Raw genomic sequence first — 25,805 nt, 5'->3', positions numbered from 1 at the left:
GGAGGAGAATGGGGAAGTGGTCAGAGCTGAATAAGCCCTGGGGGGTCAGATAACTTCCTTGCTCTTGGATTAATGAGTCTCAGAAAGCCATTATTTTAGTCTGGTTTCACCTCTCCGAAACTAATTGTACTTCCTGAAAGAAATTCACCAAAGGCTTTACATTTGACATGGATTCGTATTAGAAATTAATGTTATTATTTACCTTGTTCTACACAAAACATTAATGCGATATTTAGGCTTGAGAAACTATGGCACCCTAGTGAGCCTGTTAGGGGGTTATGAGTTTCTTGCTTTGTGTAAATGTAAGGGTAAGACAAAGAAAAGGAGAAACATTGCCGAATTTTCGATAACTTTACATTACAAGGTCTATACTCTAGTGGATTGCTAGATTCTGCACTTACTTGGAAGTGATCCTGGTATTTCAGATAAAGGAATGACAAACGTGTTATGATTGACCTGATTGGCAATCTCCCACTGATCTGAATTTTTCATCCAGCTTTATGGAGATATAACTGACATATAACATTGTGTAAGTTTCAGATATACAACGTGATGATTTGATACACTTGTATATTGTGAAATGCTTACCGCAAATAAGGTTGGTTAACACATCCTTAATCTCACATAATGACTATTTTGTTGTTATGGTGAGAACATTAAAGCTCTCACAACAACTTTTAAGTACACAATACGGTATTGTGACCTATGGTCACCATGCTGTCACAGTCCCCGGAACCTACCCATCTTAGTTACAAGTGCGTACCCTTTGACAACATCTCCTGCCCCCCACCTCAGCCCCCTCCCCAGAAACCACCACTCTACTCTGTTTCTACGAGCTTGATGTTCGTAGGTCCCACAAATAATTGGGATCATGAAATATTTGTCTTTCTCTGTGTGACTTATTTCACTTAGCATGATGCTCTCAAGGTCCATCCGTGTTGTTGCAAATGGCAGAACTTCCTTCTTTCTTTGTGGCTGAATATTACGCTGGTGTGTGTGTGTGTGTGTGTGTGTGCGTGTGTGTGTGCGGGTGCACCACATTTTGTTAATCCCTTCATGTGTGAATGGACACTTCGGTTGTTTCTGTGTCTAGGCTCCTGTGACTAATGAGGCCACAAACACGCAGGTGAATATCTTTTTTAGAGAGTAATTTCCATTCCCTTGAATATAGACTCCAAAGTAGGATTGCTGGATCATATGGTAGTTCTATCTTTTCATCTCAATTTGGTGGCTAGGGTTCGCAAAAAACACAGCAATCCACCCCCCGCCCAAACAAGCAAACAAACAAACAAAAGAAACCCAAAACATTGTCTCCTCTTCTGCCTTAATTTTTCAAGTAATTTTGGTCTAGGGCAATACAAACACGGTTTTCTCCATGGGGTCCCATTGTCATACGTATACCACTTCGGGGGCGCCTGGGTGGCTCAGTCGGTTAAGCATCTGACTTCGGCTCAGGTCGTGATCTCAGGGTTCGTGAGTTTGAGCCCCACATGGGGCTCTGTGCTGATGGCTCAGAGCCTGGAGCCTGCTTCGGGTTCTGTCTCTGTCTCTCTCTGCCCCTTCCCCCCCCCCAAAAAAGAATAAATAATAAACATTAAAATTTCTTATATACCATTTGAACATATTTATACAGATATGTGATGTCAGACCCCCTGGATTTAAATCATGACGCTTTCACTTATGCAACCTGAGGAAAATTTGGCTTTCATGGCTCTGTGCCTCAATTTTCTCATCTATAAAACAATTATGACCATGGTACTATCCCACAAGCTTGTAAGTTTTAAATGAGATAGTTGATGTAAAACTCTTAGCAAAAAATAAACTGTTACTCAGAACTACAATAGTCAATATATTTGCTACCATATGCAGTGCTAAGGTATAAAAATTATGTATATAAAAATATTAAAAGCGTGAGGCATACTTCTGTACTTTTTAGCTTGTTGATTTAAAGCCGAAAAGCTTAGGGTTTTTAAAAAATATGTTTTAGGCAACCTGCGGAATGGGAAAAGATATTTGCAAATGACATATTAAACAAAGGGCTAGTATCCAAAATCTATAAAGAACTCACCAAACTCCACACCCGAAAAACAAATAATACAGTGAAGAAATGGTCGGCAAACATGAATAGACACTTCTCTAAAGAAGACATCTGGATGGCCAACAGGCACATGAAAAGATGCTCAACGTCGCTCCTCATTAGGAAAATACAAATCAAAAACACAGTGAGATACCACCTCATGCTGGTTGGAGTGGCTAGAATAAACAAATCAGGAGACTATAGATGCTGGAGAGGACGTGGAGAAACAAGAACCCTCTTATACTGTTGGTGGGAATGCAAACTGGTGCAGCCACTCTGGAAAACAGTGTGGAGGTTCCTGAAAAAATTAAAACTAGACCTACTCTATGACCCAGCAATAGCACTCCTAGGAATTTACCCAAGGGATACAGGAGTACTGATGCATACGGGCACTTGTACCCCAATGTTTATAACAGCTCTTTCAACAACAGCCAAATTATGGAAAGAGCCTAAATGTCCATCAACTGATGAAGGGATAAAGAAATCGTGGTTTATATACACAATGGAGTACTACGTGGCAATGAGAAAGAATGAAATCTGGCCTTTTGTAGCAACGTGGATGGAACTGGAGAGTGTGATGCTAAGTGAAATAAGTCATACAGAGAAAGACAGATACCATATGGTTTCACTCTTATGTGGATCCTTAGAAACTTAACAGAAGACCAGGGGGGAGGGGAAGAGGGGGGAAAAGTTACAGAGAGGGAAGGAGGCAAACCATAAGAGACTCTTAAATACTGAGAACAAACTGAGGGTGGATGGGGGGTGGGGGAGAAGGGAAAGTAGGGGATGGGCATTGAGGAGGGCACCTGTTGGGATGAGCACTGGGTGTTGTACGGAAAGCAATGTGACAATAAATTTCACATTTAAAAAATAATAAAAACAAGTAAAAAAACCTTTTTATTGAAATATAACACACATAACAGAAAATGTGCACACAATGCGAATATAGAGCTACATCATTTTGATTGCGGTGAGAACACTTAACACAAGATCTACCCTCAGCAGATTTTCAGTTGTAGCGATTATATCATTACAACATAAAAAATTAAAAAGAATAAGTCACTCGTCAAGTTTCTACCCTGACATTGTATTGACTCAGTTTTATGTTTAATAAATATATATATATTTATATATATTTATAAATATATATATATTTATTTATATGTGTATATATTTATAAATATATATATATATTTATTTATATGTGTATATATTTAACATCATAGAATTGTACCATTTTTACTTTGCTCCTCTTCACATAGCATTATACGGTAGATATTTTCCCCACTACTGCATGGCTTTCGTGGTGATCACTGTCCCCCATCGAGACATATACATCAGATTGATGAATGTTAGTTTGGGGGCAGAATGGCTCCAGATTATCCAGGAATCACCGTTTTGGGGAACACCGTACCCAAGCACAGCCTGCATCAGGAGACTTGGTCAGATGTATGGATTTGACTGGAATCTTTTGTTGGTCCCTTCTAACCCATTCTTTATCCAGAAGCTCAAGTGATCTTTTCAAAATACAGGGACTGAGTGTCCTTCAGGGAGAACCTTTAGGTGGCTTGCCAAGGCTCTCAGGATGAAAGTCTTTAACATTTAGACGCTACGTCGCCTAGCCTCTGCTTCCATCCCCAGTTTAATCTCTGATTGTGCTTCCATTTGTCAGTTGTTCATGAACTATTAAAACACTAAAAAAAAAAAAAAACCCACAAAAAAACCAAGCCCCAATCCTGTAAAGGGGGCACTGCTTGCTGAACAATGCAGCCTCCCTCTGATTATAAAAGGGAACTGATTGATAGGGGCGTACAACTCGTTTATGTTGCAGCGAGGATGGTTTTATCCATGTATTCTACTATGGGTCCAAGGACTCACTTACCCTGCAGCCATGGGTGGGATTACAGGAAGAGGTTGCCCCAGAGAACTTCCTGGATCTCTGATGCAATAGAGGCGTAGGAATGTCTAGCACAAGCCCAGCAAAGGCAAGACACTTTGACGGAGAAATTGCAAGTCTGTCTCCCAAATCCCTACCCTTCCCATCGCCCTGAAAACCCACGTGACTAAAAAGATAAGAGAAACGTCCAGACTTTAGAGGACTCTCAGCTGGGCTTTGAAGGTTCAGACCTTGCCATACGCTAAAAGCTGTAACTGAATTTGACTGAAATATCAAGTAGGGTAACAACTTTCTTACTTTTTGCCCAGTCTGTCTCATTGTGCACAAAGACGGGCAGATGGCCCCATGCATAGGTGCCTCTCAACATAAATAAAAGACTAAAGCAATCAGCTTGGAAAAGAAAATCCACTCTCCTCTCTCCGAACTTTCTTGGTCTGTCTGCTTTGAGACACTGTGTTTGGAACAGTTGTTGAACATAGTAGCTTTTCTGCCACTCAAGTCATTCTTACTGCTACGCCAAGATGCTTTTTACTACGAGGAGTGTATTTAATAGCTAATTTTGTTCCTCAACAATTTTATATTCTAACAAATTATGTCTGGGCACGAGCTCTGTGCGGGCTGAGAATATATTAAGACATAATAGCTGTGGTCCGGGATCTTCTCTACTGGAGGAAGAGGGATAGGAGGAAAATGAGAAATGATGGCGTTGGGGGATTTCTTGGAAAATCAGAGTGCAAAATTGTTGAGAGTTTAATCTAGAAGTAATACATGTCTAACGATTCCAAGCGTGAATGAAGGGAGTTCTCTTTCTGGTGGTGTTACATCAATAAAGACATATTTACGACCTTCAGATAGAAACTCAAAACAGATTGCAACATACACTGAAGCCGAAGCTTCTTCCTTGTTGACTACACATGGCCAAGGCCGGAGGGTGACTGTCTTAAAGGACTACCAGGCATTTGCCTGGCATTCTCTAGAGTAATGATCACTTCTCTGTCATTTGGGGAAGGACACAGCAGGAACATTCCATTCTTCAACTCCTACAGGACACATGGCCTCGTGGACATTGTGGCCTGATTTAAAAAGAGCAGCAAACTCTGTTTGACCCCTTCTGCTAGGAAACCTAATGATTAATGTTACACAAAAGTTGTTATTATCGGTGGTCACTAGTATGGTTTGAACGTCAACAGACATGTTATTACCGTGTTTATCAATCTGCTCAGTTTCTAAGATGGTTGTGTGTTTCTGACGGAAGACTGCCGGGCGATGGGGTTTGCCCACCACTCGGCAGGGAGCACCTGGGGGGTGTCCAGTTGGTTGAGTGTCCAATTCTTGACTTGGGCTCAGGTCATGATTCCAGGTTGTGGGATTGAGCCCCAAAGCGGGCTCCAAGCTGAACATCGAGCCTGCTTGGGATTCTCTCTCTCTCTGCCCCTTCCCAGCTTGCATCCTTGCTCTCTCTCTTAAATAAATAAATAAATAAATAAATAAATAAAACCATTTAGATCACTCAGCAAAGTTAAAAATATTTTCATCCAACATTAAAATTCTACGTGGTCTTTGAATGGGCCACTATGGTTCAAAGACATTTCCTGTAGGTATAAAGGGGTATCTGTATCAACACTCGAAATGGTTTCTGTACGATATTTTTTGGAGCAATGTGGGTAATTGCGAAAGATCCTACTCCTTCTTCATGTCTGTTGGTCATGGCTTTTCAAGTTGTCTGTAATAACGTGCCAACATATATTAAGCGATCAAAGCAAAATGGGGAAGCACGTGGTACATTTAGGTGAGAAAAACAAATGAGTATCTACGGATCTACTTGGATAGGCATGTATGATCCACAGAAGGTACTCAAAACCACCGCTGAGAGACGGTTGTCTTTGAAGGCGAGACCATGTGACCAGGAGGTGGGGCGAGGGGAGACACTTACTTTGTATTGCATTCCCTATTTTCACCTTTTGAGCTTTGTGCCTGCATGTGGTAGAATGGATTCTGTCCCAGTTCTGCACCCCCGCGTAATCGCATTGTGTGTGCACTTTCTCTGTCATGTGATTTGCAGCCTCTCCTTGTAGGTGACGCAGACCACCCCACCGGCTGGGGTCAGCCTTGGCCATGTGATCTGCAGTGGCCAAAGGTATGTTAGCAGACGGGCAGCGGGCGGAGGTTGAACCGTGCCGGTGTGATGGTGACGGTCCCCTTGTGCTCTTGGGACCCATCAGGTGAAGAACACGATCCCGTGTTCTTAGCTGCTAGTTCCAGAATGAACTGGCCTGTGGAGCAGACCAGGACCCAACCCACAGAGTTGAGCTAAGCCCAAGTGATCCCAGCTCAAAGCCCAGCCAGGCCGCACGACTGTGAGCACGGAAAATAAATGTTCACTGTTGGGGCGCCTGGGTGGCTCAGTCGGTTAAGCGTCCGACTTCGGCTCAGGTCATGATCTCACGGTTCATGGTTCAAGCCCCGCGTCGGGCTCTGTGCTGACAGCTCAGAGCCTGGAGCCTGCTTCGGATTCTGTGTCTCCCTCTCTGCCCCTCCCCGGCTCATGCTCTGTCTCTCTCGGTCTCAAAAAAAAAAAAAAAAAAAAAAAAATGTGCACAGCTATTCACGACTATTTGTTACACAGCATTATAGCAACAACCAAATAAGATAAATCCCATATAGGAACTCACTTAATTAACCTCTGCTTAACTAGATTACTATATCAACTGATGCCTTCTTTTCTCCCGTAGATACCTGAACTGACATCCAATGACTCTTAAATGCTCATAACTAGTAGGCTGATTTGTTATAACATCTTTCCACTCTTTCCAGTTGAATTGTATGCTTGCTGAGAGTTAGAGATTTGTTCTCAGACTTACTTATGCCTGTTCTGTTTGTTATAACCGTTTAATTGTTTAATGCATTTTGATTAATTTGGTTAAATGTGACTTCAAAAGACTGTATTGTTTGCATGAAGATTACATTTTACTCTTTGGAAGACCTCAATAAAAGTCACTAGAAACTGATAAAAATTCAATTTTTATCAGTTTATTTTAGTCTACTCTTGGTAAATAAAAATCATACAAATATGGAAGGATTTGCATTTAACGTTGGGGTTCCCAAGTGGGGTGCCTGGGTGGCTCAGTGAGTTAAGTGTCTGACTTCAGCTCAGGTCATGATCGCATGGATCACGAGTTCAAGCCCCACGTGGGGCTCTGTGCTGATAGCTCAGAGCCTACAGCCTGCTTCGGATTCTGTGTCTCCCTCTCTCTTCCCCTACCCCACTCGCACTCTGTCTCTCTCTCTCAAAAATAAACAAACATTAAAAAACTCTAAAATAAAATAAAATAAAATAAAATAAAATAAAATAAAATCGCTTCCCAAGGGTTTTAAAATTGTCATTCCTTTTAAAGACACTGAAACTGAGGTTAAAAATCATGAATTACGGATTATTTATTGAAGAATGATGATGTGGCATTTGACATCCCCAAAACCCTGATCCTACGTGCAAATATCAGTGACCTAATCTACATTTACCCGTTTTAAGTTTCAATAAACTGTGGGAGGTATGCATGTGTATCATTTATTTATGATTCCTTGAGGATCGTAAACAGTTTTCCGTTAACGACATTAGCATAGAAGGTCCGGAACTTTTGCAACTGAACTTCACACTACTCTTGGAACTCTGTACTTAATCCTAGAATCAATGTGTGGCATCATTTAGAGAACGAAGGAGAGCAAGACTTAGAATATTCCTGTGCCTCCCTTGGGGCTTCTCAAATAGGTTTTCCGGAAGATGCTTTAAATGTCTCTCGTTAGCAGGCAATAGTGTAAAGTCCACATCGACAACGAAGTCACCGGTAGTGATCGGTTTAGCTTCTCTTTAGAGCAAAAGAAGAGAGAATTATTTCTCATGTGTTCTAACTTAAGAGTAATCAGTAATTCAGCTTATCTTACCTGCTCATTCCCAGTTTTGTCTCCCTCTCTTTTCATTCTTTGCTTGGAACGGTAAAATGCGCTCCTGGAATACTTACATTCTGTTAGTTTTCCTAGTCTGCTGTTTTCTTTCAGGCTTGATGTGGGCTGGGCCTTATCTCGTGGCTTGTTTACAGATAGCCATAATGACTATGGCCCTAACGTATGGCCCTATGTCACCCCAAGTACATTCCCAAGTGGCTGCCTTTACAGAGCTTTTCCTTCCGGAAATTTTACTTTAACTAGGAAAGAAAAAGTCCTCTTTGAACTACTCTCCCAAGTGTACAGTTGACAGAGGTGGAAAATCGGGCCTACCCTTGATGGAGGGGAAGGGATTTGGAGGGTGTGCGCATTTCTTAGAGAAAGAACAGGACGGTTGAAATAATTCTTGCTTGGATGTCAGCTAGGGGAGCATCTCGGCAACAGCAACGAGGCGAACGAGCCTGGAGAAGACTTTTCTGCTGATTAGTCTCTTTTCCAGAGCCTCTCACGGGCTTGCACGCAACTTTGAGCCCAGAAGTGCATGCGTCAGGAGTATGACTTCATCAAGTCTATGATTTTCCTATACACACGCTGAGGAGCGTCGAGGCCCCAGATGAAATCAAAGTGGTTCCAATCAGGCAACAGGTCGAAGTAACGGAGATTCCTGATCTGGGGGAGTATCCTGGCCACATCCTGGGGCGTTACAAGGACGTCATTGCCCCCAACCCACATAGCGGTAGGCACTCTCATGGTGGTCAAGTCATAGAGTGGGGGGCGGCTCTGGAAGAGACAGAAAGAGCATTCGTGACAGAAAACTCCTCATGGCCACCACTGGGTTCCGATAAGCAGACAGGCTGCTCAGTGAGCATTTGCTACGATCATAGTTCTTTCAGGCTCTGGGAAGTAGAAATATTACCTGCAGTGGTCCCTGTCTTCAAGGAGTGGGAAGGAACAAGGCAAGATAGGTACATAAGCATTTGCCTACAAAGTAGGTATGTCAAAAGCCAAAAAATGGCAGGGAAGGTAAAGAAGAAATGACTTCCGACTGGGGGTTTCACAGAAAAACGAGTCATTTGAAATGACTTTTGAGGGAGCGTTGGATTTTGACAGATAGGGTTGAAGGCAGGAGGGCTTTCTAGCCAGTGGCAAGAGTGCGTACCCCCCCCCCCCCCGGTAAGGACGGTGAACTGTCCCGGGAACCCCAGGAAGAAAATACGTGAGTGGATGAGGTAGGAGACAGACAGTCAAGGTCCAGACTCCAGGCTAAGGTATCTTGACATCTTTCAGAAGTTGGGGGAAGTGAGGCAGGGTCACTTCTCAGAGCTCTGTCTTAAGATGACTGCATGGGCATCGTATGGGATGACCTTGAAGAAGGAACAGGCTGGAGGTAGGTCCTGAAACCATCTAGACAGGCAGTAGGGATGGTCCAGAGAAAGGGATAATGGAAGCCACAGGGATGATTAGATTCTCCAAGGGAGAAAGGAAGAGGGGTATGAAGAATCTTGGAAGAGGTTGACAGTTTGCGAGTGCGGGAAATGGAAAGTAGCCAGTGTAGACAGAGGACAACAATCAAAAAAGGAAGGAAGGGGTGCCTGGGTGGCTCAGTCGGTTAAGAAGCCGACTTCGGCTCAGGTCATGATCTCGTGGTTTGTGGGTTCGAGCCCCGCATCAGGCCCTTTGCTGATAGTGTGGAGTCTGTCTGTCAAAATAAATTTATTTTTAAAAAGGGAAGGAAAAACGCAAGAGCACTACGTTATTGAAGTCTACGTTGGGGCAGTGAATGGCAAGGAGGCTATGGTGACTGGCAGACCATGTTACCTGAAGGCAAGAACGGGCCATTGGATTTGGTAATGAAAAGCCACAGGCCACTTTACATAAAGTAGCTGTATAGAAAGATGAAGGCCCAAACTACATATCCCAGGGTTCAGGAATGAGTGGAAGAGGGGAGGAAGTGGAAAAAGTCAGCCTTTTTAAATATTAAAAAATGTTGGTTACAAACAGAGGGATGGATTAGTGAGCGATAGAATCGGTAGGTTGACAGAAGGTTGTTTGTTCATTTTCCAAAAGGAATAGCAGTTCACTGAAGACGATAGAAGGAGCCAGGAGGAAGAGGAGGTGGGAAGAGATGGGGTCAAGGGCACAAGCCCTCAGACTCGGGAAAGAAGAGGGCCTCCATTTTGGGAGAGAGGAGGGAAGAAGAGAATCAAGGGGACAGAGACATTTTAAGGTGGATAAGAGGGGCATTAAGAAATTTCATTTATGGGGCGCCTGGGTGGCTCAGTAGGTTAAGCGTCCGACTTTGGCTCAGGTCATGATCTCACGGTTCGTGGGTTTGAGCCCCACATTGGGCTCTGTGATGACAACTCAGAACCTGGAGTCTGCTTCTGAGTCTCTCTCTCTCTCTGTCTGTCCCTCCCCCACCTCTCAAAAATAAACATTAAATTTTTTTTTTAATTTTTTAAAAAAATTAAAAAAAAAAAAAGAAATTTCATGTATGCAGCCAATAAGTGTTAAGGGCCCAGGACATGCCCAGTATCTTGCCAGGTGAGAAAACACCGGTGAAGAAAACAGAAAGGAATCTCTGCCCTCACGGAGCTCACACGGGCTAATTCTCTTGTTCTCTGTCAAACACAGTGCACACAGAGACTGCGCTGGGAATTTAAGAGGGCAAAGTGTTGAGACCAGAATATAATAAAAATTGACTTCACATGGCCTAAAAGCAGACACACATAAAACAGGGTTGGCCTGAACTAAGGTAGGACCATCTATCGAACCGCTGAGAAATTCTAAGCACGTTGACGCTCTCCCATACTTAAGTCAGCACGTTGCACCCTTCAATCTTACAATTTTATTTGTTAATTTTGCCTCAATAAAGCTGAAAAAGAAAGGACTGTGACTAACAATGGTCTTAAGGGAGTGTGTGAGATTTTTGTTTCATTCTCTTATAAACAGAAACAATATACAAACATGCAATATACAATATAACGTGCTCCTTAAAAATAATGGAAGTGGAAATATGTAAAATCCCAAATGAGAGCCTCCTTTATTCCTTCACATTCTTCCCCTTCATTCTACCTTTCGTCTCCTCTGTGAAGGTAATCTCTTTAACATTTGTTGGTGGGTTTGTTTATTTGTTTGTTTTCCTGGCCCGATTCTAAGAATTTGCAAATATATGCATCTGTGACTATACATGGTCTGAGGGGCAGGGGAAAACTTCGGGGGTAGCAGAAATGTTTGGTATCTTGATTGTGGCATGGTTACATGAATGAATGTATTTGTCAAAACTCACCGAATTGGAAAATCAGCGAATCTTATTGAATGTAAATCACGCCTTAATCAAGCTTAAAAAACAGTAAAAACATACATACCTCTCTTAGTCGTCTTAAGGTCTGGTAGAATAATTTCTCTAACAATTCAATCCATTAGTGAGAAACTGACTGGTCTAATAAATAGCCTTAACTATATATCAGTCTGGGAAAACATTGGAAACATTTAATTTAGCGAAAGAAATGATGCCAAGAGGATTAATCCCAAGTACGGAGGGTTAAGCGGGTGTACAAATCGTAGTGTGAAAAGTCAGAGGGAAAAAAGATACCAAAGGCTCAAGTCTTCATGGGTAGATAATATTCCTCCAATGTTCTTGCGGGATCCTACTTTTTTCCTGTTGGTATCAGGAACTGGGTATTCATCTACTCTGTACATTTTCATAGATTTTTATAAAACGATTTCCATTAATATACAGTCAACAAAATTATGATAAAGAAAACATCTCAGTAACATTGACTAGATCTTGCCGTTACTGTAAATGAAAAAGCAAGATTAAAAATTGTGTCGGGGGAGTGCCTGGGTGGCTCAGTCAGAACAGCATCCGACTTTTGATCTTGGGGTCATGAGTTCGAGCCCCACGTGCGCTGCAGAGATGCCTTAAATAAATAAAACTTTAAAAAATATGTCTAGAAGCAGCGGTAGTGAGAAGATCGGAAAAAATGCAGTAAAATATTGACACGTCTAGTGTTCTCTGGGTGGAGGGATTACAAATTATTTGAATTCCTTAAGATATGCCTTTTTTATTTCTAGACTTTCTGCGATGAATGCATATTTAAATGAGACGTTTCTTAAAAAGCTCTATCAATGAGAATGCCACCAATGGCCAGGTAAGACTCTTTTCACTCTCTGATAATTTCTTTCTCTTTTTTAGTGTTTATTTCTTTTTGAGAGAGAGAGAGAGAGAGAGAATGTGTGAGTGTACCTGTGCGCATGAGCAGGGGAGGGGCAGAGAGAGGGAGAGACAGAGCGTGAGCGGAGGAGGGGTAGAGAGAGAGGGGGCAGAGGATCCAAAGTGGCTCTGTGCTGACAGCAGCGAGCCCAACGCGGGGCTCCAACTCACCGACCGCAAGATCATGACCTGAGCTGGAGTCGGAGGTTTAACCGACTGAGCCCCCCAGGCGCCCCTCTGATAATTTATTATAATTTCTCAAAAGCTGGCTTCTGGGGAAGTTCCGAGCAGCTCACCTGATTGTAATGATGCATGTTCTCAGCTTCGCTTCCCCAGTCATACGCCCTGAATTCATCTGATCGGTAAAGCTGAAATAAATGTGTTTTGGAAAAGTAATTAGAGTAACAGCCACAACTGTTAACAGCAAGTCTTGGGAAACCACTAGGCACTGGTTAGAAAAAAAAGGCTCCTGGAGCACCAGAAGGATATAAATACATTTTCACTACTAGAAGCACAAGGTCAACAGAAAGGGAAGCAAGGATCTCCCTTGGTTTGAAGGAAGAACTCATGGAAAATCTACACCCCTCGGGGGGGGCAGTCAAATCTCTGGGGGAAGGTTCGGTCTCCTCAAGCTTTCCCTGGCTACCTCTCGCTTCAGCTCAGGGTCTATTTTACAAGCTCCGATCTAAGATAGAGTTCACTTATGTCACCTACTTGCTCTCCACCATACCTTGCCCTGTCCTTTAAAATCGGGGGACTCAGGGGCGCCTGGGTGGCTCAGTCGGTTAAGCGTCCGACTTCGGCTCAGCTCACGATCTCACGGTTTGTGGGTTTGGGCCCCGCCTCAGGCTCTGTGATGACAACTCCGAGCCCGGAGCCTGCTTCGGATTCTGTGTCTCCCTCTCTCTCTGCCCCTCCCCCGCTCACACTTTGTCTCTCGCTCTCTCTCAAAAATAAACATTGAAAAAAAAATTTTTTTTAAAATCTGGGGAAATCAAACCAAAGACCGTGTCAAGGACAAAGCAGACACCGGCTTTGAAGCTTCTTAGGGTAGACCAGCTAACCCTCTTCTTTCGGATGTAGTGAAATAAGCTTGGAATAGTTTTCCACGAAAAAGACACTACCTGTTTTATATGCAGGATGTTCTGTATCGATGATCCAGTGGGAGCGTGTGACATATACACGTCCATCCGACTCTGAAGGGAAATAAAACACGGTACAGCAAAACTCACCCAATGAAATAAACTACACCTTCCAGAAGCCGAGAGCAATGGTGCAAAGAATTAGCAAATGGAAGCTGGGGTTTTGGAAATGACCAGGCGGGTAAGATAAATAAATCATGCCAGGCGCTTGAATGTGAGTAAACCCCGCGTTGCTTGGGAGCAAACTGCCATCAGCTTGGAAGCCGTGGGTTAATTGGCTGGTTTTGAAGTAGGAGAAGCGACGATGATCATCACGGGGCAGTGTGCTTTAGGAAGGTGCTGTGTGCGAGTGTAGGGATGTGGTGTGCGTGTGCAGGGGTGTGCACTGTCACAAATCACGAGGCCGAAAAAACCCGGATTTCAGGAAGTAACTTTGTTCATTAGGAGCTTTGTGACTTCGGGCAAGTCATTTCACATTTCCGAGTTTCTGTATTTTCACCTAGTAAGTGAACATACTAAAAAATCCTACCGTGCCAGGCTTTTGTGAGGATAAAAATAAAGTATCGCAAAAGAAAAGCAAAAAACAATCGCTTCCCTAGGTGCTGTACTTTGGCCTTTGCAAAAGAATAGAGAGATGAAAATTATAGAGCTATAATAGTAATTGTAATCCTATGTCCTAGAATACTGTATAATGAAAGCGATCAAGGGAACTATCAGAAATATTTACTTTTGGGGCGCCTGGGTGGCTCAGTCGGTTAAGCGCCCGACTTCGGCTCAGGTCATGATCTCACAGTTCCCGAGTTTGAGCCCCACCTCGGACCCTGTGCTGACCGCTTGGAGTGTGGAGCCTGCTTTGGATGCTCTGTCTCCCTCTCTCTCTCTCTGTCCCTCCCCCACTCGCGCTCTCTCTCTCAAAAATAAATAAACACTTAAAAAAATTAAAAAATACATTTACTTTTGAATAAGCAGGCTTTGAACAATGGTTCCCATTGTATTTCCGTTGGGCACAACTTAGCCTCTTGAATAGGGGTAGAGCGGGCTGGCAGAGACCAGCTATTTGAGAACTAGCCTCACTGTCACAGCCTCACTGGCCGCCATATGGAATTCAACCACATCAGTCCGCAAATGTAAACTCCTCCTTCTCCTCCTCCTTGAATTCTCCTACCAGGAAACAAAGAGTTGATGAAACAAGACTGTTCCTTTTCTGTGGGAAAGGGATTCGACCTCCATTCCATTGTGTCTTGTGCTTTGTAAGTGACGTGAGGAGTTTTATCTGAGGCCAACAGCACCCAGCAAATGAAGGCACACAGGAGACAAATTCAATGCTTGGATGTACTTCTTTTCTCTTCTGGGATTATTATTATTATTTAGGGCACAGGAGTGGTTGTAAAATGAAATGGATGGTAGTAATGGTGGCTGAGAGTAAACAGGTGAACCCTCTACTCATGGTGGGACATCATCGTTTTCCTGTGTGTGACCAGGGACAGAAGAATGACGCTGCCTATTCTTTTCCCCGGTCTTCACAGTCGTGGTCCATTGAATACCTCATCTATGCTTAGCCAATCTTTGCCCTTATGCTTTAGAATATCGTATCAACCTTTGCCGTTTAATAGATACATCAACGAGAGCCAAAGAAAAGCTGGAATTTCTTAGAGCATCCAATGGTCCCCTGATCATCATACATACCACGTTCATATTTTTCTTGTTGGCTCCAGCCCATAAGGACATAATTTCACTACATATCACCCATAATATCTTATTGTTGCAGATTTTGGTAGAAGGTGCCTTGCCCATCTTATCTTCTAAAAAGAAACCTTTGGTACCAAAAAAACGCTGTGAAAAGAAAAAAGAAGTATCCTTTCAAGAACCATTTGCAGACTCCTTGATGTTCCCCTCCATCCCCAGGAATGAGGATTCTTGGGAGATCTGTTTGTGTTTGTATTTGCTGTTTTTGCCAAGGAGACCAAGTCATCCGGGAAAAGAAACGACTCATGAATCCATCTCCCTCGAGGGAAGACTGTCTGCTCAACTCTGCCCAAATGTAGAAAACGTCCCAAACTGAACTGAGGTCAACACCCTTTGCAACAGACCTGTCAACCACACAAAAGGGAACTTACGTCACTTGAGCTTACAGTGAACAACACAATAAAACCACTATGAAACCAGTCATTAGGGACTATGGAGATTCTTCCTTGTATCAGTTCACAATTGTTTTTTTCCATTCCCACCACTTCGCCCTAAACCAGGGCTTGATTTTATATAAAAGTTACTATGAAGCCTGAATTGGTCTCCTTGACTTCATTTTGGCCCCAATCCATTTTAGCCGACACCCCAATTTTGGCAAAACGCGATGCTTTTTGTGGCGTGAACTTTTTAGAGAATCAAAAAGCAAACAGAAAAAAAAAATCTTTGGATGGATAAAGTCCCAAATCCACATTGGGCACCAAACTGTTTTTTCAGCCCTTGGAAAATAACCAATAAATGTCTGAATGAATAATCGGGCTGTAGGACATTTGGGTTTGGGCATCTTAACAAACCTCCCCTATGAGAAAGGGTGTATTATTCAGGCTTATGTAACACACGATCCAAGATGGGATCCTCAGACACATTTCGGTGAAAACGAGCCTACCTTGATTACGGAATTTGGAAGTAGAAAAAAACTGGTAAAAATGCCCGTGGGATATTTGAATGAGACCACAGGACCCAAGGCAAAATTCATTTTGATTCTTTGTGCCAGTTCAGGCATGGTGCAAAAGGCTACAAACCCTAAGAGAACAGGAGACAAGACAATCTTGTAAAAATTAGAAATACCGAGGCAATGTCTGTACTAACAAAAGTAGGACTCTGCTTTGACGGGTTGTCTTTCTATTGCAACAATCTTGCAGATGAATTGGGAAACTTCTGAGATGTTCTGCAAAGATAATCTGCCTTCAGTCCCTCTGCTGTCAAGTGTCCATTTTTCTCGGATTCTGAACAATGTACCTTGGTCGGGGAGAGCGAGGGGATAAGCTGTTGGAGCCGCCCCTGCCGAGGGGCCGGGGGCGTCTTCGCTCACAGGCATGGGCTAAGTGCGGGCAATGCTGTCATTTTACCACCAGCTCTGAGATGCCGGGATGAGTCACAGAGCTTCTAGGAGCAAATAATTGGTTCATGGGAGGTGGAACAATCAGTTCTTTATGTAGTATCATCCAGTTATTCCACAATTTGTCTTTCTCACAGTGCAACCAGATTTCACTACTCCCAGTGCTTAACTGGATGCTTACCAGCCTCCAGAATCTTCCCTGCTTTCCCTCGGTCCACTGTGGTCCTGGGAGACCAGCAGTCTCTACCTGCTCTGATTTTCCTGCAACACTACTGCACCTGTTTCTAGTCCTCCCGGGACCCTGTCAGTGTGTGTGTGTGTGTGTGTGTGTGTGTGTGTGTGTGTGTGTGTGTGCGTGTGTGCACACGTGTCGCAAACGCATGGGGACACAGCCGTAGCAGAGAATTTTTTCCCCTGAAATTCTTCTTGAACCATTGAAGTCATCTTGGCCAAAAAAAGAACTGACTTTGTATTGATGGGCTGAACAGCTGCTACAAAGACTGAAACGGGAATGCGGGTAGGGGGACACTTCTCCCCAGATCTTTGGAGATGTGCGGAGAGGAGTTTTTCCACGCTCACACTCACTAGTCTTGGGCTGGGGCCTGGGTTGCTAAACACCTTGCCAGGGACGGGCCCTTCTCACAGGCCAAAAATTGCTCTGCTGCAAGTGCTCCCTGGAAAAGAGCATGCCCTAAATGCAATGCAGAGCCCTGCTGATGGGATCATTTGTTTTCTTTGCGGGTCAGACAGAAGAGCATCCCTACGTGCTGCCCACTTTTCTAGACCCCACTCGAGTCATTCCTTCTCCTTCCGGTCCTTCCACATGTCCCACACCCCACTGGGGGCTGTCAGACTGACCTGCTTTGAATCTGTGCCCTTTCTGCTAAGACACCCTGACCAAGGGTCCTCAACACAAGACCCTAAACATAGTCAATGCTCGCTAAGTGTGCGCTAGGATACTGCAATTATTTGCCAGTTAGTGGCAGGTTTTTTGTTTGTTTGTTTTGTTTTGTTTTTGTCTCATTAAAATTTTTTATAGCCTTTTATTTATTTTTTTCTTTTTAAAAAAAATTTTTTTTTAACGTTTATTTATTTTTGAGACAGAGAGAGACAGAGCATGAACGGGGGAGGGACAGAGAGAGAGGGAGACACAGAATCTGAAACAGGCTCCAGGCTCTGAGCTGTCAGCACAGAGCCCGACGCGGGGCTCGAACTCACGGACCGCGAGATCGTGACCCGAGCCGAAGTCGGCTGCTTAACCGACTGAGCCACCCAGACGCCCCTATATCCTTTTAGAATATGTCCTGGGATGCTCACTGGCTGTTCCAAACATATCAATATAAAGCACCAATAAATATACATCTGCTGTTGATGCTAATGGTGATAAGGAGACTGTAAGATTACTTATTTATTTTGCATAGTTTCACCCCAGCTAAAATATTGCATTCCACGTAATCTCTTAAAATGGAAAACGTTAGTGGAAGATCGCTAACAAATTGGCATTATTAATAGTATGGCTTCCTCTAAATTTGTACTTGGAACTGGATTTTTTATTTCTTTCTAAAAGATGTAGTAAATCATTAAGAAGTACATTTTCAGAGAGTAGGATCTTGGGCTTTTGAGAATTTTTCTACATAGTGCTTACATTTAATTGCGATGCCATAAATATTAAGTCACATGCTAAATGGGCCCAGTTGACGTATGCTTTTGTGTTTCAACTAAAAAAAAGTGATCGTATGTTTTCAGTTTGTTCATATAGAGATATAACCTCACCCTTTTACTATTTTTTAAAAATCCCATATGGGTTGTGAGGCAGGTATGATTGATACATATTTATCATTCTTCAGGGTTATTTCAAGGCATCAGGCTTTACTTTTTCAGCTCAGAGGAAACCTAGACGCTTAACTCTTTGGAAATACTTCTTTAGATTTGGGGCACGTGGAAATTATATCACGGTTACAAATGTGCTGTTGGGACCAGACATGGAGGAAAGATTTGTCCTACACACGGTCTCTGAAATTCAAGTTCACAACCACATAGGGCACTAGGATTTCATGTCCGGCACAAGACAGAGAATTAAGGGCAAATTCACAACCACTTAGGGCACTAGGTTAACACGTAAGACGAACTCTTGCAAGGCTCCGACCTTGTAAAACACGGACATTTGTAAACATACCTATTGTCGTGCCAAGGGAGTGTCCAATGAAATACAGCTTCTCCTGACCAGTTTTATTTACAATGAAGTCTATTATTCCCGGAAGATCGTATTTGGCCATTTCATCAAAACTGCAAAATAAAACAGGGGCTTATCAACACTCGCTCCTAAGTTTAAGACGCAGAGCACCTGCTCACTTAGTTTTTATACACAGAATTCTGTGCTGTTCACTCATTTGCCTTGCATTTCATTATTTATCCGGTCACGTGCAGGCTATTGGAGCCTTGTTGGCTGCATTTCTATGCGTTACTTTTAACGGGGCTGATTTCAAGACTTGTGTGTGCTGTCCGCCGGTCACTCCTACCCTTTCTCCCCTTCATCCCCTTCCCTTTTACATCTGGTTTTTCTGCCTCTACTTCAAACACTCCCAGGGCGCTTGCAAGATTCATGCTCAGCTTTGGAAACAGAAGTGGTTGCAAATCACGACTCTGGCTGAGTAACTTCTGATGAATTACTTAAATGCTCTGAGCTTCAGGTTCCTCATCTGGGAAAGCAACATAATGCCAGGGATGTAGGAAGGCTGCTAAAGGTCGTCTTGTAGTAAACAGGCTCCACCTTTCCGACCAAGGGCCACGGACACAAAATATTATCCTGATGTTTGCCCCTGCCCCAAATTTACTCTATCCTTCCTTTATTCTTCCCCTGCCAGTGGGTGCTGACCATTTCATTCGTGTGCTAGGAATGCACCTTCTGTTCTGGCAGCTGGCTTGCAAACCAGCAGGGAGGTTAGCCTTGGGAAGTCTCTTGCAGGCATCAGCCTGTCCTCTGATGCCCGCAGAGAACACTTTCCCTAAAAGAAGCAGGCAGCGTATTAGACCATTGTTCTCCATTGTCCATTAGCAAGGTTTTAAAGACCTCCTATTGGGTCTGTGCTGAAAATGGTATTTAATACCGTCTCAACCAGAGTTTCTGTAAATAAAATCGAGTACTGGTACACATCATCTCTGCAAAACTGAGTGACCGTCCGAGGGGAAAGACCTGTATTCGTAGCGTCGGAATGCACATAAGCTTCTCGAGGGCCGGTACTTAGCCTACCGTTGAGCGCTCAGGGCCCAGAACTATGCAGAGACGAGACACTCCGCAAACATTGGTTGAATGAGTGTGTGCACCGGTCCTAGAAATGTCCTGAGCTGCCCCTTGAGACACGCTTATAATGTACAGTATTGGACAGAACTGGATGTTAAAATGATCCTGGGAAAATGATGTAACTTGCTTGTGGGAGAATCAGTGGAAATCAAACTCCTTGCTATTTCTCTGCTTTGAGAAGTTAGTAGAAGCTACACGGAACCACGTGACTCCCAATGTTGCAGATTATTATTAATATCACCCACACTATTATATTCAAAGCAATGGTCCCAAAGTCTCTTCATGATTTTTCTTAGATACCGCTTACCTAAAGGCCCAGAATTTTTCTTCAGTCACTGAGAGCGTCTTGTGTCTTCTTGACCAAGTGTTTCCCCGACTGTTTCCCATCCAGACATCGTAACCTGCATCTGCTAGGAGGAATCCAAGGCTGCCATTGGCATAATTCTCAAGCCAAGAGGCATTGTCTGCAAACAAAGCGTGTTGCAAGTACACAACTGGGCGGGGACCTGGAAGGAGGCAGGAAGAGAGAGAGGAGAGAGAGAACAATTTCTGATAAGTAGACCATCTCAGGAACATGATAGAAACACACACATGCCCAGAAAAAGCAAAAACCTAATCAGCATTCACCTTTCCCTTTCATATAGAGCATTTGGTTAACATGGTGTAAGTTTCTTGAGCACATGCATTGCACCTAGTGGTATGTTGACAGATGGCCACGGATGAGCTTGTTAAATTCTCATAACAACTCCAGAAAGTAGCTACTATTTTAAGGATCCTCACTTTCCAGAGGAGGAGACGCGGCTTTAGAAGGTAGTTAGGTGACTTTCCCAAGGGGCCACCCAATTAACGGGGTGCAGAGCCAGGACTCAAGCCCGGTTCTGTTTCACAACCAAGTGGGTGCTTGTAATGGTGCTCAGTGCTCCATGAACTCACTTTTGCGTACCTCCTGGGTCTGGCTGGCGGAGACGTGAAAATGATCATGCTTGATGGTGTTCTGTGCCTCTTCCAGGGAGGAGGGGGATGTGACCGTAAATGGACAGCATCTGGCTCCTTGCCAAGCTTCTAGCCAAACCCCCCCGCCTCTGCCTACTGGAGAGCATTTGAAAACCCAAATACAATACAACCAGCTCAACACCCCTCTGACAACAACCGAATTCCTGAGGGAGAGAGTCTTCAGGGTGGAAGGTTCCAAAAAAGTCACCATCATTCAATGGGTAAGAGCACATGCTCTCTGGAGCCAGGCTGGATTTGAATTCTGATTCCATCACTTGCTATTTGTGTGACCTCGAGAACCTGCTTTGCCTTATCATCTGTAAAATGATAACCATGAATAGTACTGACCTCATACGGATGCTGAGAGCTTTATCTGATATAAATTAATGTAAAGCTTTTAGAATAATACACTTAATAGATGGCTCTTAATTCCAAATCTTCCCCAAATCCTCCCTCCTTAAGTGAAACCTTTCCTGGAGAAATCCTCTCCTTTTATGCTTCCTGGCCATTACCCCTCCCCCCCCCCCCGCCCCCCCCCCCCCAACTTGGGCTGGTATTGAAACGAAACGAAGATTAATGGAAGACCCAGGAGGCCGTGTTAATGTGAATTTCAGATGAACGATAAAAAAACGTTTTGTATAAGTACATCCTAAAGTGGAACTTGTATGAGAAACCGATCTGTCATTGATCTGAAAGTCACCTTTCACAGGGTGTGTCCTATTTTATCTGGTAACCCTACCTAACCCCACTCCCAGTTTTCATTCCAAAACCCTAGAATTACACATTTCTTTGTTAGAGGCAGAGGAAGTTAAACAGCGTGATGTTAGTTGCCCCTGAATGTGACTGGCAGGAGAGCCCGTGCAGCAATCTGAGTAAATGACTTTGCCCTGGAGCCTCCCCAGATACTTTGCTCAGTCTTCCCTCTTTCTCATCCCGAGATCTGCAGTTATGTGTCCCTATTTAAAGAATAATTCCTCTGCTTTTGTCTGGCTGGCTCTTTATTCCAAAATTCAGACCTTCCTAACACCATGTTCTTTCATTCCACAAAACTTCTGTCCCTCAAATCAAAACATAGGTGAATGTTCCAGGTTTCCTTCCTGGAAAAAAAGTTGCAGATATGTCACGATCATTTAACTTGATTTTTCCCCCCTTTAGCCTACAGAGAAAAGCCTGTTGATCTTTGCAGGGGCAGGAGAGACTTCACGCAACCCAGTCAACCTCACACAGCCCAGCAAACGTCTTTCCAGCAGCCAGGAAATCTGCTTTCCTGGGATGTAACAATTTTCCGCATGAGAGATCAGTAATGAACCAGCGAAATGCATGCTTTGCCTTTGCATTTACACCCCTGCCCACAAGCCAAGTCGGCCGCCTTCAACAAGATCAGTCTTGCCCTTTGTATTTTTAGCTTCTTGCCTGGCTTCAGAGAATGGGAAAAAGAATGAGGCTCCCTGTTGACTATTTAAAGACTCATCCAGTTTTGACAAACCAGTCATTCCGTTAAAGGAAAGCCAGCAGTCAATGTTAGTCATTTGCTCTCCTCCTTCGCAGGAGAGACACATCTCATACCTGTGTTTCTATCATCTGTTCGCCCGTGGGGGATTCTATTGATGCTGAGGATGTACCCGTCTTGAGTGGTGACTTCATACTCTTCACTGGGGTAGCCATTATAGGTGATGATCTCACTCTGTCCAGTGAAAATACAGGTATTAGCTCAACATCTTCTCCAGAGGTCATCAAAAGAAACCAGAACAAAGAATCTGGTGTGTGTTTATTGGGGTGAGTGATCTGAAATCTGTAGCCCCAGGTAACTGTAAGGTTAATTTACTATGTAAAGTCTTGATAACGAATAAGCAGACTATTAGAAAAGGTCTACTATTGGCAAATCTGGGGGTGAGTGGTTGGGTGGAGATATTATTTAGTATCGACCCATTCTTCCTTTTATTTTTAATATGAAATGTACTGTCAAATTGGTTTCCTTACAACACCAGTGCTCATCCCAACAGGTGCCCTCCTCATTCTTCCGACAAAACTATGTTCTCAAGCCAATTCTCCAGACCCCTCTTGGTTTAAAGATAATAAAACCACAGTCCACTAGAAGGCTGTCATATCTATGATCCAAATGGCTTAAAATATAAATTCTTAATGTTTTAAAAATATAATTTCAAAAGAGGAGGTTGCCTACAATCATGAGTTCGCTTTACGTGACTAGAGAGTATTATTTATTCAATCAGAAGAAAACATCAGCCTAGCTTGACTCAGAGAAACGTTAAAATCAGCTATGTTTTTTTTTTTCCATCTGTTTCCTTCTCTAAGATTTTTCTGCTATCACAAGACCTTTGCTAATCTCACAACCCACACATCAGCCCTATGTGATGTCTTTCGGAACCTCGCATGACTTACAATATTCATCCACACTTCAGGATTCGCTTCATTTTCCAAATTAAAGAAGCTACCAGCATTTAAAGTTCCACAGAGCAAACAGGTTGTTGTGAAAAACAGCCACATCGTGGGAATGCCTGACATAAGACATTTAATAATCACAGATTAATCTTATACATCCACGTTGATGAAGGGATGAGAATAATGCCCTGGTGAAAACCGAAAGACGAGCGTCCTAGAAACACCGAGAAAGCGTGGGAGGAAGCCAACACAGTAAGCTACCTCTGAGCATGTGAATCCATTGCTCACATGGAAACTGCTATGACCCCGTCCAGTTCTTGAAGGAAATTTAATTTAGTATGGAGGCTTATTTCTTGGTTTTCTCTTACTCAAAGTTTTTCAATTATGTCATTCAGTCTCTGCTCACCTTCCAGTTGCCGGATACCTGAAGACACCGAGGACAGGTGTCTAAGCCACAGAAAAGTGGAAAGTGCCCCTATTCTCTACCCCAACCGGCTTCCCACAAGACAAACAAGAGCAATGAGCAGAGAACCTGACTATCAGTTTCCAGGGAAGGGATTATTTGCCTTGGGGACACCCAGAGGGGAAGGTAGCGCGTTGAAATGTGTTATCTCTTCCTTGGCACGGCTTCAAAGCATTTCTTCCAAGGCAGCCCGAAGTCATTGCAGTGCAGAGGGCTCGTCCTATACGAGCTGCAGCCCCATGGTCCGAGATTGGGATCCAGCCTCACCACGGACAAGATTTCTGACCTTGGGCAACTGATTTAACAGCTTTCTCTCTTGGTTTCCTTGTGGGAAAAATGAGGATAATGATGTAACGTCCCTCACAGGGTTACAGGAAGGATTAGTGACCTACCGTGCAGTAAGTGTATGTAAGCCCTTTCACTATTTTTCCTAATCTGAGCATGAGCCAGAAAGGAACATCAGAGAGCTTTTCCTGGAACAAATTAATGACTCACTTCTAGAAATTGAGAGCTTCCTTCTGAAGTTAATAGCTTTCCATACATTTGCTGTCCGGTTGAAGATAATCTGCTACCTGCAAACGTTATGTAATTTTAAAGGTTTTTAAACCTAGCGGTAGGTAATGTCTACTCAGTGCTGAGCTCGTGTGGAGAATAGCTCTACATACTTCGTGTATGTTATTTAAATCTCAAAGAAACTCCATGAAGTAAGTTCAATCATCCTCACCTTAACAATGAAGGAAACCAAGGCTTAGAGAGATTTTAGATCTGTCTAAGGTCACAGAGCCAACAGGTGACAGAGGGGGACCAGGAAGGCCGGCCAACTCCCAGTAGCACCCTTACATCTGAGAACCATTCCCGACCCACCTCCCGGTTGTGATCCATTTTGATCTTACCTATTTAAGGAAGCTTCCCCTGCTCCCGAAGACTCCGTGCCGATTAGGAACCTCCGGACTTCTGCATGTGACATCAGGCTGAAGAATGAGATGTAGTTGCAGTGACAGTTAGAAGCTGGAGAGAGGAGAGACCGGAAGCCCATGGAAATGAGGAAACCCTGCACTAAGGCACCGCCCAGGGCGTCTTCCTGACGCCCCAAATGTCATGATTCGCTTGTAGATTGGGAAATAGTGGTCTGCACGATGCCAAATAACCAGTTTGACTGAATCCTTCATGTTTCCACTGAGTGTCTGCCACGGCAGGGAGGGTTCAGCAACAGTTTCAAAGTCTTGCATGAGATGGGGAAGTAGGATGTACCGATCATCCTAATGGTCAAAACCAGGCATAACAATGCCTACCTTTCCAATGCCGTAGCGTTTTTGTCGTGAAGCCATGTATGTAAAAGCACTGATGTCAACCATGCAGCGTGGAGGGATGCGATTGATTGTGGCTAAGTTGTGGCAGTGAGACCATCCAGACTCCAGGCCCTGGACGCCCGGCGGAACCCAGTACTAGCATTGTGCCAGAGGAAACTGACCATCGTGGGTGCTGAACCACAGACCACGCCCCTTTACTTGAAACAAAGGGGAAGCGCACCTCGGTGGCTCAGTCTGTTGAGCGTCTGACTCTTGACTTCCGCTCAGGTCGTGATCTTCTGGTTCGTGAGTTCGAGCCCCACACTGGGCTCACACTGACATTGCAGACCCTGCTTGGGATTCTCTCTCTCTCCCTCTCTCTCTCTGCCCCTCCCCCATTCACTCTCTCTCTCTAAATACACAAATAAAATTTTATAAAATTATAAATAAAAAAAAGTAGAAGCAGAGGCCAGAGGAGAAGGAAGGGAATTTAGTTCTACACCCCACCTCCAATAGTGGAGGCCATGTGCATCAATTTTCTGTCCCATTCTGTATTCGGTACGCCTGTAGGACCCTAGCAGCCACCGAATCTCTCGGGGACAAGAAGCAGGAAGAAAGCTACCTCCTCCTTGGCCCAATCCAGTAATTTCAGTTCTTAGTTTGGACTCATTCTCCAGTTATCTCAGAAACAAAGATATTATTTGTGTGTATCCAAACCCTAAGATCTGCTGCACTGGAATGAGAAATTTCATGCCAATCACACGAGTGTGAATTCAAAGATAGCACTCAGTTTATTGGAAGAGGTGGAAGGATTATGGACCCTCCAACCTCCTTCTGCCTTTGAGGAAAGACACCCCCCTCCCCCACTCCCCTGCCTCCCGGTTCTTCATGGCCCAATGGCAGAGGCGTTCGGGGGTGCTGGGAAACGCTCAGGGCTTCTGACTTGAAAAAGCGCTTCTAACAGAACTTTAGTGGACTCTGGAGAGTTCTAGGAAGCACAATGTTC

The 25,805-nt window shown here is 43.8% G+C and overlaps 1 protein-coding gene across 2 annotated transcripts; it reads right to left on the bottom strand.

Moving 5' to 3' along the window:
- Window positions 1-7,371: 7,371 nt before the first annotated feature.
- On the bottom strand, window positions 7,372-25,032 carry LIPN (lipase family member N). 2 transcript variants are annotated; one of them, XM_042908358.1, is made up of 11 exons: window positions 24,803-25,032; window positions 24,404-24,518; window positions 23,048-23,163; window positions 22,214-22,331; window positions 19,962-20,160; window positions 18,530-18,639; window positions 15,901-16,037; window positions 14,958-15,104; window positions 13,254-13,325; window positions 12,426-12,497; window positions 7,372-8,693 (listed from the first exon to the last, which is right to left on the bottom strand). In XM_042908358.1, exons 3-11 carry the CDS (start codon window positions 23,150-23,152, stop codon window positions 8,460-8,462), a joined length of 1,194 nt encoding a protein of 397 aa, XP_042764292.1. In that variant the 5' UTR covers window positions 23,153-23,163; window positions 24,404-24,518; window positions 24,803-25,032; the 3' UTR covers window positions 7,372-8,459. The 2 variants fall into 2 exon arrangements, with proteins under 2 accessions (XP_042764292.1, XP_042764293.1); XM_042908359.1 differs by having other exon boundaries at window positions 24,404-24,481.
- Between the last annotated feature and the right edge of the window lie 773 nt (window positions 25,033-25,805).

The sequence above is a fragment of the Panthera leo genome, chromosome D2, assembly GCF_018350215.1.
Source record: "Panthera leo isolate Ple1 chromosome D2, P.leo_Ple1_pat1.1, whole genome shotgun sequence".
NCBI classification, from domain to species: Eukaryota; Metazoa; Chordata; class Mammalia; order Carnivora; family Felidae; genus Panthera; species Panthera leo.
This window is presented reverse-complemented; position numbering and strand designations above follow the sequence as displayed.

Coding starts and splice junctions, on each gene's coding strand:
- LIPN (XM_042908358.1), bottom strand. CDS start 23,152: ATGTGGCTGTTTTTCACAACAACCTGTTTGCTCTGTGGAACTTTAAAT. Junction 13,326..14,957: donor ACAAGAAAAATATGAACGTG/GTATGTATGATG, acceptor ATTTCCCTTCAG/AGTCGGATGGACGTGTATAT. Junction 12,498..13,253: donor ACATCCTGCATATAAAACAG/GTAGTGTCTTTT, acceptor CATTTATTTCAG/CTTTACCGATCAGATGAATT.